We start from the raw sequence: 17,110 nt of genomic DNA, 5'->3' as shown, positions 1-17,110 counted from the left end.
AGAAGAAGAAGGGTAGTAAGACTACCGCTTCAGATTCAGGCATGTTCATGATCGAAGTTAATATGTCACTAGGTCAAATTTCTACTTGGATATTAGATACCGCCTGTGGTTCTCATATTTGCAATTCGTTGCAAGGACTAAAGGGAAGTAGGACTCTTGAAAAAGATGAGGTGATTCTATGTATGGGCAATGTAGCAAGGGTTGCGGCCATATCTGTAGGATCATTTAGTTTACATATGCCTACGGGCAAGACTATTATTTTGAATAATTGTTATTACGTTCACTCTATTGTGAGGAATATTGTTTCTATCCCTATGTTGGATTTAAATGGTTTTTCATTTATTATTAAGAATAATGAATGTTCTATCCTTAGAGATAATGTTCTTTATGGACATGGTATTATAAATAATGGTCTGTATGTATGTGACGTAGAGCATGATTTACTTCAGATTGAACAAACTAATAAAAGAAAATGAGATGATGAAAATCTGACCTATTTATGGCACTGTAGACTAGGTCATATTAGTGAAAATAGATTGTGGACATTGCATAAGGAAGGGTTATTTGACCCCTTTGATTTTAAATCATATCCTACATGCGAGTCTTGTCTATTGGGTAAAATGACCAAATCTCCATTTAATGGATATGGAGAGAGGGCTGCAGATATGCTAGGATTGGTACACAGATGTATGTGGACCAATGTCTACGCAAGCCATGGGTGGATTTTCGTACTTCATTACTTTCATAGATGATAGATCTAGATTTGGATATGTGTATTTGATGAAACACAAGTCTGAAGCCTTTGAAAAGTTTAAAGAATATAAACATGAAGTGGAGAAACAAACCAAACACAGTATTATAACTCTTCGATCAGATCGAGGTGGTGAATACTTGAATGGAGAGTTTCTAGATTATCTCAAAGAAAATGGTATAGTCTCCCAGTGGACTCCTCCATATACTCCACAGTTAATGGGGTATCTGAAAGGAGAAATCGAACTTTGTTAGACATGGTTCGGTCCATGATGAGCTATGCGAATCTTCTAGTATTCTTATGGGGTTATGCATTGAAAACCTCAGCATATTTACTGAATAAGGTGCCTTCCAAATATGTTCCTCAAACACCATATGAGATATGGAAAGAAAGGAAACAAAGTCTTAAACACGTTAAGATTTGGGGATGTTCAGCTTATGTCAAGAAAGTTGACCCAGATAAACTGGAATCTCGATCCGTAAAATATAATTTTGTGGGATATCCAAAAGAGACTTTGGGGTATTACTTTTACACCGATCATCGGGTGTTTATCTACAGGCATGCTACCTTCTTCAAAAAGGAGTTTATCCTTGAAGGAAACAGTGGGAGCAAAATTGAACTTGATGAAGTTCAAGAAGCACAAACTACAACGGATCAAGTGGAAACACCTGTTCAGACCGAACAACCTTCTGTGGAACAGCCCATTCATAGGACAGGGAGAGTGTCTCGCCAACCTGAGAGGTATTATGGCCTTGTCATTAAGAATGACAATGAGTTGTCAATCATTGATGATGACGACCCTGTGACCTATAATGAGGCTATGAGTAGTGTTGACTCAGAGAAATGGCATAGTGCCATGAAATCCGAAATGGAATCTCTGTATACCAACCAAGTATGGACTCTGGTTGAGGCGCCTGAAGGTGTTAAGCCTATTGGGTGCAAATGGGTATACAAAAGAAAGATTGGAGCAGATGGGCAGGTGGAGACCTATAAGGCCAGGCTCGTGGCAAAAGGATTCAGACAAAGGCAAGGGATTGACTTTGATGAAACTTTTTTTCCTGTAGCCCTGTTAAAATCAATTCGGATTTTGCTTGCGATTGTTGCTTACTACGACTATGAGATCTGGCAAATGGACGTGAAAATGGCCTTCCTCAATGGGAACTTAAAGAGGAAGTGTAAATAACACAGCCAGAGGGTTTTCTTTCCAAGGGAAATGAACACATAGTGTGTAAGCTGCTGCGAACCATATATGGTTTAAAGCAAGCTTCTCGTAGATGGAACATCCGTTTTGATGAGACAATCAAAGAGTTTGGTTTTATCAAAAATATAGATGAACCATGTGTCTACAAAAATGTTAGTGGGAGTGCGGTAACATTTCTTGTATTGTATTGAAAGAGGAGACGTCAAAAGAGTTGTCACACATAACAACGTAGCAGACCCACTCACAGAGCCACTTTGATTGTCATAAAGACAAGATGGGTATTAGATACCAGAGTGATTGACTTTAGTACAAGTGGGAGATTGAAAGAGATGTGTCCTAAGTCCAATCATGTATGATGATTTAGGAATAACTTTTATGTAATCTGTTTTGATTTCATTGATATTAATAAAAGACTTGTTTTGTTTTTATTGCGGGCTCTATCTATTTAAATGTTTAAATAAGATATACAACAGTTTAGAGTAAAGCTTTTTATGGATTGTGATGAGATCATAATAATGAGACCTAAAAGATGATAACTCTAAACTTAAATAGTTCCTGGTCGTAGGATTACTAACTGGTAATTAATAATCCGCAAAGATTGGTACATATTATGCTTGCTTCATTATGAAGGATGTCTGTTCTCATAGACATTTGTGTGGTGACACTATAGCTAGTATGTATGTGCTTATTATAGAATAAGTTCACTGAACATGACTCACACAGCTGAGCAACTGATGGAGTTCACTCACGTATCAGCAGTTGTTCACATAGTGATAGTTGTACAAGTATCCTTAGACTTGAGGTCATCATAGTCATCTTGTGTATACTGAACTATGCTTTGGTTTAGTTCTTAGTCTCAAGGGATAATTATAAGGGCTCTACTGGGTATAGGAATTTGTACACGAAGATAGTGTATGATCAATAAAGGATCTATCCCTTCCAGTGTAGGAAGAGAATGTTCAATACTGATCCACTTATGTTAGTTCAGGAATCTCTGGCCAGAGTGAATGAAATTAGAAAGGAGTTTCTAATTTACATTAAATATAACTAAGCATAGTGAATGGGAAAGCAAGTGATTAAATAAGATAGGCTTGACACATGTTCCATGCCTTGTATTTAATCGTGACATTGCAGGATAGAAGGAATTAATTATACGGTTACTACTCACTGAATAGGTTCTTGGTATTCTAAGCAGTGAATTCGTATTATCCGGATAGTCGCGATATGCTGAGAAGTATCCCTCACGATGTAGAATAAATATGATTAATTAATTAATCATATTTAATGAATTAGAGAATTTATATAAATAATGATAAAATAGTTTTATTATTATTTATTTCTACTACCGGCTTAATATTGAACCTACAGGGTCACACCATAAAAGAGAATGATTTAATGGTGGAGAAATTAAGTAATAATGGCTGATAATTATTTATTTATGAAATAAACAATTAATTGGCAAATTTAATAATGATTAAATGAGATTTAATTGATTATAAATTAATTTAGAAAAAGTTCTTAATATTATTAATTAAGAATTTAATTTTTGGAAATTAAATCAAGTGAGAGAATTATTTCTAAAGTGTTTAGAAAAAGGATTAATAATTAAAAGGTGTTTTAATTATTAGTGAGAATAATAAAGGGCTAATAATAATAATATTTTATGGCAAAATTTTCAGCTGAAAATTTTGCCTATAAATATACTATTATAGACTCTATTTTTGCCTCAACCAAAAAGATTTACAAAACCCTAATTCTCTACATCTCCTCCTCCTTCATTACATCGTTTTCTTGGTGGATACCGGTGGAGTGCTTCACACTTGAGGAGCAGCTGCTAAGGATCTCCGTTCATCGTTTTTGGATCGCCATTAAAGACCTCCATCTTTCTATTAATGTAAAGCTTCTTAAGGTAAACATACTGAACTACGAATTAAATATTATTTTTCCCATGGATTCTGCAGAGGGTTTCGTTTTTTTTAAGATTTAAGTTTACGTTTTCGCTACGTTTATGTGCTAAAACCCTTCACATACACGTTCACCATATTTAATCTAATTAACTAATTCTTAGGACGTGCTAATATAAGTTGTTTAATATTTTGAAAGGTAATGATGAACAAGAACAAGAAAAAGCCTACGAGACTCGAGGTGTGGGATAAATGTCATAGGAAAGTTGGATCCGATCCGGAAAATCCCGTATACACTACACCGGCCGCCATGCGTATTGCGGTAATTGTTATATACTTTTATGACCATTTTATGTGACTTTAAATGCATCTTTAATTAGTGAATTTATATGTATTTTCATGTGATTTTAAACGCATTTTTATGTTTTTTATATGCATTTTTATGTGATTTTAAATGCATATTTAATAAATGAATTTATAAGTATTTTCATGTGATTTTATATGCATTTTATGTAATTTTAAATGCATCTTTAATATGTGATTTTATATGTATTTAATGTGATTTTAAATGCATTTATATGTGATTTTATATGCATTTTTATGTGATTTTAAATGCATCTTTAATATGTGATTTTATATGTATTTTAATGTGATTTTAAATGCATTTTTATGTGATTTTAAATGCATTTTTAATATATGATTTTATATGCATTTTAATGTTATTTTAAATGCATTTTTATGTGATTTTATATGCATTTTTATGTGATTTTAAATGAGGGTTTATATGTGATTTTATATGTATTTATGTTATTTTAAATGCATTTTTATATGTGATTTTATATGTATTTTTATGTGATTTTAAATGCATCCTTAATATGTGATTTTATATGTATTTATGTGATTTTAAATGCATTTTTATATGTGATTTTATATGTATTTTTATTTGATTTTAAATGCATCGTTAATTGTTTTAAATGAAGTTTTAAATGAACTTGTAGGAACGATATGCTGCCATTCTCGAGCGCATGCCCGTGGAGGTTACACAAACGGGTGATCGGGATGAGCCGTGGGACTGGTGGATGGAAGCGTTGGAGGTCCCCCAAGGTACAAAGCCGAAAAAGAATTATGTGGTGGGGTTCCCCAATGCTCGGGCCACCGATCTCTTGCCTACACTTGCTACCCGGTACCGATATTCCACACGGAATGAAGCCGGCTCATCCTCATCCGCTCCGTGACAACGTGAAGCCATCCCCGACAATGTATATCTTACCATCGTGAGGGATGTGCTTACAGAGATCCATGCTAATCCAAATCGGTTTGCTCGCCAACTTTCCGATGCGGAAATAGCTACATTCGCACGTCCCGCTCTCGAGGCCTCGGATCCATCCTCCGATCCTAGCCAAAGGTTACAATGGAATAACCTTATCGGTGGCGAGATCATGCATATCGTGGGCTCCTTGATTGAAGATATCGTCCAAAAGACGGAAGCTGGTGTTGAATAGGTATAATTTTTGACCTTCTTGTTTATTTATTGTTTTCATTCACATGTAAATTTTGTTTCTTCTTTTTTACTAGTTTAATTAAACTTATGTATCTAGGAAAACAATCGGCGTGCTATGGAAGTCGATAAGGATTACACATCCGAGGATGAGACCCATGATGATGAGGACTTTGATGATGGCGGCGGTGATGACGGCGGTGATGATGGCGGTGATGGCGGCGGTGATGGCGATGGATCGTCCGATATTGATTTGTCGGATTAGTTTATATTGATCGGTTTTAAGACTATTGTAATTTAATGGTTATGAGATGTAATATAATACGTTGTGAAGGTTTGATACTTTGTCGGTTATTTAGGATTGCTTATAATGGTGTAATGATACGGTTTAATCCTCCGGTTATCGGAGTTTGTGAATGTTTGCGTTGGATTTAATTACTATGGTTTAATTATGAAATTTACTAGTTTTTGTGAATGATTTTGAGACTTTGAAGGCTGAACTTGATAGTGAGGATCCCTCCCTTAAAGTCATTTCAATTCACGGAATGGGGGATTGGGCAAGACTTCACTTGCCACCAAGTTGTACAACTCTAGCGAGTTGAGACAGTTTGACACTCTTGTTAAGGTTTGTGTGTCCAATGAATACAGCATTAAAGATGTTCTAAAGAGAATAATAAAGTCTTTTAAGGGGCCTGAGCACGAACAATATATGTCAGCCATGGATGAGCATGATTTGCTGCAGTATTTGTCAAAGTTACTTCAAGATCGAGGCTGCTACTTGGCGTTGATTGATGATATATGGGACATCAAGGCATGGAACCAGATGAAAATTGCATTTCCTAACCAGAAGAATTGTAGTAGAATTATCATAACTACAAGAAATAAAAAAGTTGCAGAGATGGCAGATGACAAATGTTTTATACATCAACTTCGTTTTCTAACAGAACATGAGAGCTGGGAATTATTCTGTAAGAGAGCAGAACCAACCACCCCAGATATGGAGGAATTAGGAAAGGCGATGGTTAGTCAATGTCGAGGTTTACCACTTGCAATCGTAGTACTGAGCGGCCTGTTATTACACAACATGAACTATAATTATTGGTCAGAGGTGAAGGAGCATATTTGGAGGCATTTAAAGGATGGCGAGTCTTTCCAGATTGAAGAAATAGTGAGCTTGAGTTTTAATGACTTGTCTCCCAAAATGAAAGATTATTTTCTCTACCTTGCAAGGTACCCCGAAGACGATGTGATTGATCCAGTCGAGTTAAAGCTTCTATGGATTGCAGAGGAATTCATAACAGAAGCCGGGGAAGGTGAAGGAGTAATCATGGAGAACATAGTTGAAAACTGTTTTAATGAGCTGATTAACCGTAATTTGCTGCAGGTTAATGATTTGGGATGGAATGGACAAATTAAGAGTTGCCGGGTCCATGATCTTGTCCGTGATCTTGCCATAAAAAAAGCAAAGGAGCACAAGTTGTTGGTCGTTTTGGAATCAGGTAAACACCATCCAGAACTCATTCATTTGTTGGAAGGACAACCCCGTCATGTCATTTACAATGAAATAGGTGAGTACTTGAAACTAGTTGAGCGTAGATTTGATGCTTTACGTGTGCGTTCATTGGCAGTGGTAAATTATTTAAGTGGTAAATATGAATTAAAAGAAATGAAGTTGGTGTGTGCGAGATTCAAAAATCTTAAAGTCCTGGATATGACAAGTGTACATTCACAGAGAATACCAGAAGAAATAGGAGATTTAGTTCAGTTAAAATACTTGGGCTTAATGGGTCATATAGAAATTCCAGCAAGTATAGGCAAGCTTAAAAACCTACAAACCTTGCACGGTCGGAGGAATACATACTACACAGTTCCGAAAGATCCAACACTATAAATCTCCAAACATTTATCATCCTACACTATAAATCTGTTGAGATTCCAACACTGAAACCACTCTCGTCTTGCAATCGTCTCAAGAGCGTGTCCTTAGTCGGTAATCTAAAAGATCCATCGGAACTACGTCATCTGCCCGATTCAATCACGGATTTAAGTCTAATCGGCAGTGAGTTGACAGAAGATCCAATGCCCACTCTGGGAAGTTTGTCGAATCTCACCGCTCTTCAGTTGACTGATGTGTACCAGGCATACAAGGGAAACAAAATGGTATGCAGTGAGAATGGGTTTCCTAGTCTTCAAATTTTAAGATTAGAGGGATTCATGTACAACTAGCAGAACTCGTACGCCCTTGGTTCTATGACTTAACTTTTTAATTTTGTTTGATGCTATGAAGTATAGGATAGCTCATTCATAGCAGTTATAATGAGATTAATTACAATAATGTAAGGATTATAAAATTCATGTTTGTTTCTTTTTAACTAAGTTCAGGTTTATTTGTTGATATTTTGTTTTTTTAATAGTGGATAAGATTATAGTTCTCAACAAAACGGGATAAAATTTAATTCAGTGTGACTTCTCATTTTTTATAAAATTTATAATTCCTAATTACCATAATTTTTGTGTAAACAGACAGAATTGAAATTTTTTAAGAATAATAGTCATCATATTCTATATAAAAAAAATCAAAAGTGATAAATTTCGAAGAATAAAACTTAATAGTAACTATTAACTATACTCTTTAGGAAAAAAGAAAAATAAGTGGTACACAAATATAATTTTGATTTCACCAATTTACTTATATATCTTATAATTCAACTTTTATATGTCTTTTTAATTTTACTACTACTTTTGTTTACACATTTATTCCTCTACATGTCATATGAGTCAATTATGTTAAGTTTTATTTTTGTTATCTTTTATTTATACATGTCTTATGATTTTATTAAATTTAGTTTTATTTTTATTTCCTTATACTTCTAAATATTTTATGATTCTATTAAATATGGTTTTATTTTTTTCACCCTTCTCTTCTCTCAAACAATTTCAAACAGTGCTCTGTTCAAAACTCAAGGACATTCCTGTACAACTAGGGCGCCGCCTCTCGTTTCTAGATTAACACTCTGTTTGAAATTGTTATTAAAAATTGTTGTGCCGTGAAAAAGTGTTGTCAAAAAAAATGTTGTTGTAAAAATCAGATAATTGTTTGGTATTTTTTTGATACGTATATATTTTGATGCAAAAAATAAATAATAATAATATTTTTGGTAATGTTTGATGGTGAGATCAACATCTGGAAGCAATTTTTCTAAAAGTATGGGTGACTTACTTTTTCTAACAGCAGCAAAAACACTTTTCACAAAATCAACTTTTTGAATTTTACCAAACAGTTTTTTAACTGTTTTTTAGCCAAAAGCTGTCAGCAACAGCAATACCAAACCCAGGCTAAGTTTGTTTCATGCAATTATGATGAGATTAATCAAAGTAATTTTTATTTATTCATTTAAGTTTTTTTTTTTAATTTCATCCATGATTTCTAATAAGTTATAACCGCATATTTAAATATTTATTATATCAATTTTCATCTTAATTTCATGTTAAAATTTTCAACTACACATCTAAATTATATTATTAATTATAATTATTGTTGATCATTTAATAAATTCTTTGCAATTTTAATCTTCTTCAAAAAAAATTTATATTTATATTTTTAATTTGTGAAGTTTCTCCGTTAAATTTAGGTTTCACCGATTTTTGGTACCACCAACTTTTGGTTTCACTTATTATATATATCTTATATAATTCTACTTTTGTATGTATTTTAATTCTACTAAACTTTTGATTATACCATTTATTCGTGTTATACTTTTACATGTATTATGATTTTATTAATTTTGGTTTTATTTTTGTTATCTTAAACATCAGTAGTATGATTATATTAAGTTTAATTTTATTTTTGTTTCCTTATACTTCTAACTATTAAATTTGGTTTTATTTTTGTTTCATCCTTTTGGCTTTAAGCTTTGTGTTTTTTATTCCCTTATTCGCTTATGTATTGCTAATTTAATATATTATACATTTTTGGTTTCATCAACTTTACCCTTTTTGTATTTCATTATAACTCTAAATGTAAAGTTTTTATTCTTTTTTACTTCTATATGACTTATAATATTATATTTATTATTTAACCCTTTTTTAATTAAAATTCTTATATTGATTTCAACTCGGTAATCATATTTCTCATACGACTCAATAGTATATTTTAATAAAATAATAAATTTTTGAAATCGTATAATAATTATAATCTTTTTATTATAATCATAACAGTAATATGGTACTCAATAGTTTGGGTTTGATTTTCTGAACAAAAATTAGAAATTTTGACATGACACTTATATTATTATAATTTTTAATAATTATTTAACTAAATTGATTAGGCCCGTGCTTTGCTATCAACTAGTGAAGCCTAATTAAGAAAATTCAAGAAACAAATATTAGAAACATAATAGCACACAAACTACATAAAAAGGTATCTAAGAGTGTGTTTATACATACTTGCAGAAGATTATAACAGCACGACAAGGTTGAGAAAGGCGGTTGCTATAGATTTGCAGCTTCAATCTTCTTCACAATTGTCTTCTTAGACAAATGGAATTACTTTTTTTATATCTAACTTTCCCAGATTTGTTAGCTTACTCTACATAATCAATTATAGCAGTCAACTTTGGTTCGCTAGTATACATATATATTATGCATGTATAGAATAATAATTCTGTTTTGCATTAATTTCAGAGTCAAATAATCGGCGTGAATAATTCAGATAAATCAGTGTTTTTTACGAAGTACTTTTTGACTATTTACAATTTCGATTAAGGAATAATCTCGACGGATGTTGTATGACTTTTCTTTATTGATTTTTTTTAATAGATTGGTAACGTTTTTCGTATCATCAATCGCCGAACTTTCTTATGTGGACTAAAATGCTACTAAAATGCAAGTTGTACTTCTTTCTGAAAAGTAAAATAAACAAAGGTAAAAACTAGATTTACCTCTAGTTGCAAAAGTTTCACAGAGTAAGCCGAGTTCTGCAATGGTTAGTTGGAAGTTTTTAAGCAAAAAACTTCACCGTTGTGCCAAAAAGTTTCGATCTTTGCTAGAGATTTAGACAGAACTTTTTCACTTGCAGCAACAGTTTCAAATTCCAATTGAGTAGATTAATAACTAGTCTTAAATTTCACCCTTAGCATGATAAGGTTAAAAATTTTTTAATGAGACCAAAATCACTTTCAGGAATGCTGCAGAGTCTGCATTAGGTAATGCAAGTGGCGCTCTCGAAGATGTTAAAGAGGCTTTGACATTGGCTCCTAACTATCCTGCGGTGAGCTTAAGGCAAATAAATTTTGTCTCAAAATCAAAAATTTGGTTTTCATAATGAATTTTGTTTGAGATAAGGAAAATTTTCTGGTGTAGTTTTGTGACCTGGAGGCTGCTAGCTCTGTTTTTAATAGCACACTCTTAAACTAAAAATTATACTGTCAAAGCAATTTTATTCAGGTTACTATTATCTTTGACTTTCTTTTCTTATAATGGTTGATATCTGCTTATTCTTGTTTCAAATATGTTGCATGTATTCAAATTTTGCACTTTCACAGTCTCGCTACAATAACAGGTACTAGGTAGATATGTGTGCTTCTGGTATCAATCTCGCTCTCTCTATGAGATTTGATACCAGAAGCACACAGATACCAGAAGTTACGGTATCTTATCGACATTTGATCAAATCATTGAAAGGAAATGTTGAAGACAGTAAAGTTAATAGTGGCTTTAATCTTTGATTTATCTTTAATCAACAGTAAAAGGAAAATAACTTTTTTTTGGTGGAAAAATCTTGTTCATGCTCTGAAAGTTCTGACTGACAAAACAGAGAACATGCAACAATAGTCATCTTGATCTGACAAATGCTCAGTTGATCTTAATGTATCAACACGACCTGCTAATGTATCAACCCCAGGGACACAAATTAATTGAGGTATATGAGTTTTGTCTTTCGCAATTGGACTTTTATAAATCTCAAGTCTAACAAATTAAAACGAAACACAGGATTAGCAAGGCAAACAAATTCCACGAACGCTCCTGTCATGGTCCCTCTTCTTCAAGATTGCTCAAAAGACTTGTGACAAGTCTCCGACGACTTCAATAATTATGAGTATATCTGAATAATTAAGCAAGAATATAAGTTTATTTTTGCTTTGGTCTTTAAATTTGATGTATTACAGTACGGTTTATTGAAAATCCTTTAAATTGTTTATCATTCAAACAAGAACATCTGTCTTCCCCAGCAGGCCCTTTGTTAATTTTATTGCAACATATCGCAAAACTGAGATCTAAACAACAAGAACCTCACATCACATCACATTACAGAAGTATCGTCCTTAAAAATTAAATAGCATTGCATGACTCCTCTGCATTGAAAGCATTATTACACGGACAATACAAAGTTCCTGCATGAGTTGGGGTGTCTAGATATCGAAATTAGAGGGAATTTGAATATGTGACTGCAGTATGCATCACCGTTTTTTAATCTCGTTGTAAGATAATTAATTATATATATAGTAAGAAAAAATAACATAGACTAAGCTATGCCAGGAACTGTTATCATCAAACACCCTTCCATCTGCTGCTTGTCCAGTTCTCGTAGTGTCCTTTATGTTCGCAGTCTGCTTTTTCTTATCACAGCCCAAGTTCCTTGGCCTCAAGGTCCTTGAAACCAGCATCCTCGTTTCCCAAGTTGCTTGGCGTCGACAACCCCGGGTTCACAGCTTCTCCTGTAAACCGCGTGGCCTCAGCAGCTTCAGTGATTAATTAAATGTGATTTATTGTTAATTCTTTATTCAGAATCGAAATGATTCCCATTTCTTAGTTTCCTAGTAATTTATATTTATATTTTGAAATTTGGAGTGCCTATTAAACTGAAAAAGAAATATGAACTAAACTAAGTACAAGTACAGATTTAGGAGGATGAATTGTGAACTTTAGGTTTTCTTGTGCATAGTTTCACTGTAATGAGTTGGAAGGACTTTCACCTTTCAGGACATTAACATACCAAATAACTCCGTTTCAAAATAGTATTCTTCACGTGGTCAAATTGATCAAATTCTGACTAGAACTTGCATATAATATAAATTAAAAAAATTTAAAAGACTTGTACCACTAGGAGAGCATATACAATTTACTTTCAAATGTACTTTTAAGTTTTTACGAACTTCAAGTACATAATTTATAATTTTTAGTCAATATTTTGTCAAATTGACTACACAAATTTCAACATAACTAATATTTTGAAACGGAGATTAAACACGTAGAGATTATTAAAGTACACCTAGTGATCACATAGAGTTATTAGTGATTAACAGAGGCTTCAGAAACAGTTTTGGCGAAGTTTTATTGTTGAGGATGTAAAGTGGAGCATAATTTAATTAAATTTACTTGCAAAGCAGAGAAAAAACTACTGCAATTATCGAAGTTTGTGAATAGAGAGTTTGTGAGAAGATTACTGCTCAAGAAAACAGAAATAAGGGATATGGCAGAGGACAATAACAGATCTCCAGGCTATTGCTACTTATTTGGAACCACTGGTTTGCACTTTCACAGTTTCACTAAAATTTTACTTGAATGAATTGTAGTAAGGAGTTTTGATACCAGAAGCACACAGATACCAGAAGTTACAGTTTCTTATCGACATTTGATCAAATCATTGAAAGTGCTCTAGAAATCGAAAGGGCAAAATAATTTTTTGTGGTGGAATAATACTCAGTTGATCCTAATGTATCAACACGACAATCAAAGTTACTGCAGGTGACCAAACATTTTTACTAATTACGGCAATTATATATAGAATATAACATAATGCAATCAAAATCGACCCCGGGGACACAAATTGATTGAGGTATATGAGTTTTGTCCATCTCAACTGGATTAGCAAGGCAACCAAATTCCACAAACACTGCTGTCATGGTCCCTCTTCTTCTATATTGCTCCAAAGACTTGACCATAAAAGTTTTGTCTTTGGCAATTAGTATGAAGTCCAACAAATTGATTTGGATCACAGAATTAGCAAGGCAACAAAACATAATGACCTGTAAAAGGAGGTCACCGCAACTAAATTTAACAAATGCAGCTGCCATGGCCCCTCTTCTTCTAGACAGCTGCAAAGACTGGTGACAAGTCTCTGATCTGAAACTTCTATGCACTTGCGAAGAAATTATTGTGTAGCAATCTTTATTCTTAGAACTTTAAAATAGTTACGGATATTAGAAATTGTAGTGTAGCAACTGCTATTCTTAAATGTAATAAGAGTGAAATAATAGTGATCGTTTTCATCTATTTATTTTTCAATGAACCCAAAACCAATGAACACAAAAATAGTTTATTACACAATACACATGCTCTTAGTGACTACAGACCACACAATCTTCAGTCCAGTTGTTGTGAAAATTGAAATAATTTAAAGCATCTTACAGGCACAGCATTGAAAGCATTATTACTTTCGTACAATCTTCAGTTGACCAGCCTCCCTGAGTCACATAAAAATTAGTAGTATTATTCTTGTTGTTGATCCTTCAATTACCTTCACATCATAAAGCTTGACAAAGAAGAATGGTTGATGCAATTGTATCTTTTGCAATCGAAAAGCTTGCTGCATTTATTGCTCAAGAAGTTAACATTCTACTAGAAGTGAAGGATAATTTAAGGTGGCTCAAAGATGAATTGCGCTACCTCCAATCTTCCGTAAGATCTGCAGAATCAAGGCTGGAAGAGGAGCAAATTCGCAACTGGGTGGAGGACGTTAGAGATGTCGCCAATGATGCGATAAAAATCCTGAGCGATTTTAGTGCTCACCGAGAAGAATATGCAGCTCCGAAACAAGGTATCTTGGATCGTGTTCGGGCCTGTGTTTGCTTGATCAAAGAAGAAGTTACACTTCATGATATCGGCAAGGAGATAGATTCACTAAAGAAAAGGATTGAAGTGATCAAGAATAGGCGATATGAGTACGGTATTGACAACATCTTAGCCACTCCAGACAAGCAGCAGCAAGAGAGAACATTGTTGAGAATAACCGCCATTAATAACCAGGTGGAAGTAGTTGGCTTCGAGGACGATTTTAAGACTTTGATGGGGGAGCTTAACAGCAAGGACCTCTCCCTCAAAGTCATTTCAATTCACGGAATGGGGGGATTGGGCAAGACTTCACTTCCCACAAAGTTGTACAACTCTAGCGAGTTGAGAAATTTTGACACTCGTGCTAAGGTTTGTGTGTCCAACGAATATAACATAAAAGATGTTGTGAAGAGAATAGTGACGTCCTTTATGGGAGCTGAGTACGAACAAAGGTTGTCAACCATGGACGACTATCATTTGCTGCAGCACCTGCCAGAGTTACTTCGAAGTCGAGGCCGATATTTGGTTTTGATTGATGATATATGGGACATAATAGTTTGGGGCCAGATTAAAACTGCTTTTCCAAACCAGAAAAACGGTAGTAGAATCATCATAACCACCCGCAACAAAACAGTTACAGAGATGGCAGATGACAAATGTTTTGTCCATCAACTCCGTTTTCTAACGGAAGATGAGAGCTGGGAATTGTTCTGTAAGAGAGCAGAAGCAACAACCCCAAATTTGAAGAAATTAGGAAGGGAGATGGTTGGTAAATGTCGTGGTTTACCACTTGCAATCGTGGTACTGAGCGGCCTCTTATCACACAACATGAGCTATGATTATTGGTCAAAGGTGAAGGAGCACATATGGAGACACTTGAAGGATGATGACTTGTCTCGCCAGATTGGAGAAATACTGAGTTTGAGTTTTAATGACTTGTCTCCCAAAATGAAAGACTGTTTTCTCTACCTTGCAAGGTACCCAGAAGACCATGTGATTAATTTGGACGAGTTGAAGCGTCTATGGATTGCAGAGGAATTCATATCAGAAGCCGAAGAAGGTGAAGGAGTAATCATGGAGGACATGGCTGAAAACTGTTTGAATGAGCTGATTAACCGTAATTTGCTTCAGGTTAATAATTTGCAATGGAACGGACAAGTTGAGAGTTGCCGGGTGCATGATCTTGTCCGTGATCTTGCCATGAATAAAGCAAAGGAACACAAGTTGTTGGTCGTATGGGACGCAGGTAAACACCATTTATTGGAAGGGCAATCGCGTCATGTCATTTACAATGAAATAGGTGAGTACTTGAAACTAGTTGAGAGTAGATTTGATGCTTTACGTGTGCGTTCATTGGCAGTGGTAAATTATTTAAGTGGTAAATATGAATTAAAAGAAATGAAGTTGGTGTGTGCGAGATTCAAAAATCTTAAAGTCCTAGATATGACAAGTGTACATTCAGAGGTAATACCAGAAGAAATAGGAGATTTAGTTCACTTAAAGTACTTGGGCTTAATGGGTCAGTGGGACAAACCTATAGAAATTCCAGCAAGTATAGGCAAGCTTAAAAAGCTACAAACCTTGCACGGTGGGTGGAGTACATACTACACAGTTCCTAGGGAGATATGTGAGCTTCATGAGTTGAGGCATCTACTTCAAATATCGTGTAAAGAATGGATGAAGGTTGACACTGTTAATCTCACCAACCTCCATACACTCTCTATATGTGATGGAGAAGAAGAAGAAGCATACAGTTACACGCTGGAGTCCGTAGCCAATTTAACAAGTCTCCAAACATTTATCATCATACACTTTGGATCTGTTGAGATTCCAACACTGAAACCACTCTCGTCTTGCAATCGTCTCAAGAGCGTGTCCTTAGTCGGTACTCTAAAAGATCCATCGGAACTACGTCATCTGCCCGATTCAATCACGGATTTAAGTCTAAGCTTCAATGAGTTTACAGAAGATCCAATGCCCACTCTGGGAAGTTTGTCGAATCTCACCGCTCTTCAGTTGACTGATGTGTACCAGGCATACAAGGGAAACAAAATGGTATGCAGTGAGAATGGGTTTCCAAGTCTTCAAATTTTAAGATTACAAGAATTCATCAATCTGGAAGAATTGGAAGTTGGGGAGGGAGCTTTCCCTTCTCTCAAACAATTTCAAACAGTTGCCTGTCGAAATCTGAAGAAGATTCCTGTACAACTAGCAGAATGCTTACAGAATTCCTAATCACTCTCGTCTTGCAATTGTCTCATGAGCGTTGAGTTATGGGGCATTCGAAAATATCTATCGAGACTACGTCATCTGCCCGATTCAATCACAGATTTATGTCTACGCAACAGTGGGTTTACAGAAGATCCGATGCCCACTCTGGGAAGTTTGTCCAATCTCACCGCTCTTTGGTTGGGTTTTAATGTGTACAGGGAAAACAAAATGTAATCTTCAAATTTTAAGATTACAAGAATTCATCAATCTGGAAGAATTGGAAGTTGGGGACGGAGCTTTCCCTTCTCTCAAACAATTTCAAACACGGGAGTGTCCAAAACTGAAGAACATTCCAGTACAACTAGCAGAACGCGTAGGCCCCTGGGTTGGATGACTTAACTTTTTATTTTTGTTTGATGCTCATTCATTATAATGAGATTAATTACTGTTATCTAAGAATTACAAAATTCACGTTTGTTTCTTTTTAACCAAGTTCAACTTTATTTGTTGATGTTTTATTTTTTTAATAGAGGATGAGATTATGTCTTTTTAATTTTATTAATTACAACCTTTATTTGTGTCATATGATTATATTATGTTTCGTTATATTTTTATTATCTTTTATTTATACATATCTTATAATTCTATTAAATTTTATTTTATTTTTATTTTCTTATACTTTTACATGTTTTATAATTCTATTAATTTTTATT

The 17,110-nt window shown here is 34.3% G+C and overlaps 2 protein-coding genes across 2 annotated transcripts; both read left to right on the top strand.

Annotated features, from left to right (window-relative positions):
* Positions 1–6,072: 6,072 nt before the first annotated feature.
* On the top strand, positions 6,073–10,769 carry LOC141671555 (putative disease resistance RPP13-like protein 3). Its single transcript, XM_074477832.1, has 4 exons — positions 6,073–6,984; positions 7,329–7,570; positions 10,536–10,623; positions 10,716–10,769. Exons 1-4 carry the CDS (start codon positions 6,073–6,075, stop codon positions 10,767–10,769), a joined length of 1,296 nt encoding a protein of 431 aa, XP_074333933.1.
* A 2,781-nt stretch (positions 10,770–13,550) lies between these two features.
* LOC141672089 (disease resistance protein RPP13-like) lies at positions 13,551–16,895 on the top strand. The gene has a single exon (XM_074478588.1). It carries the CDS (start codon positions 13,902–13,904, stop codon positions 16,419–16,421), a length of 2,520 nt encoding a protein of 839 aa, XP_074334689.1. The 5' UTR covers positions 13,551–13,901; the 3' UTR covers positions 16,422–16,895.
* The last annotated feature ends 215 nt before the right edge of the window (positions 16,896–17,110 follow it).

The sequence above is a fragment of the Apium graveolens genome, chromosome 7, assembly GCF_009905375.1.
Source record: "Apium graveolens cultivar Ventura chromosome 7, ASM990537v1, whole genome shotgun sequence".
NCBI classification, from domain to species: domain Eukaryota; kingdom Viridiplantae; phylum Streptophyta; class Magnoliopsida; order Apiales; family Apiaceae; genus Apium; species Apium graveolens.
This window is presented reverse-complemented; position numbering and strand designations above follow the sequence as displayed.

Bases quoted from the DNA above. Each gene is read 5' to 3' on its own strand.
- LOC141671555 (XM_074477832.1), top strand. From the start codon at position 6,073: ATGGATGAGCATGATTTGCTGCAGTATTTGTCAAAGTTACTTCAAGAT. The intron at 6,985-7,328 runs GTAAATTATTTA...AATCGTCTCAAG, and splicing joins GTGTGCGTTCATTGGCAGTG to AGCGTGTCCTTAGTCGGTAA. The intron at 10,624-10,715 runs GTGAGCTTAAGG...TTTCTGGTGTAG, and splicing joins TGGCTCCTAACTATCCTGCG to TTTTGTGACCTGGAGGCTGC.
- LOC141672089 (XM_074478588.1), top strand. From the start codon at position 13,902: ATGGTTGATGCAATTGTATCTTTTGCAATCGAAAAGCTTGCTGCATTT.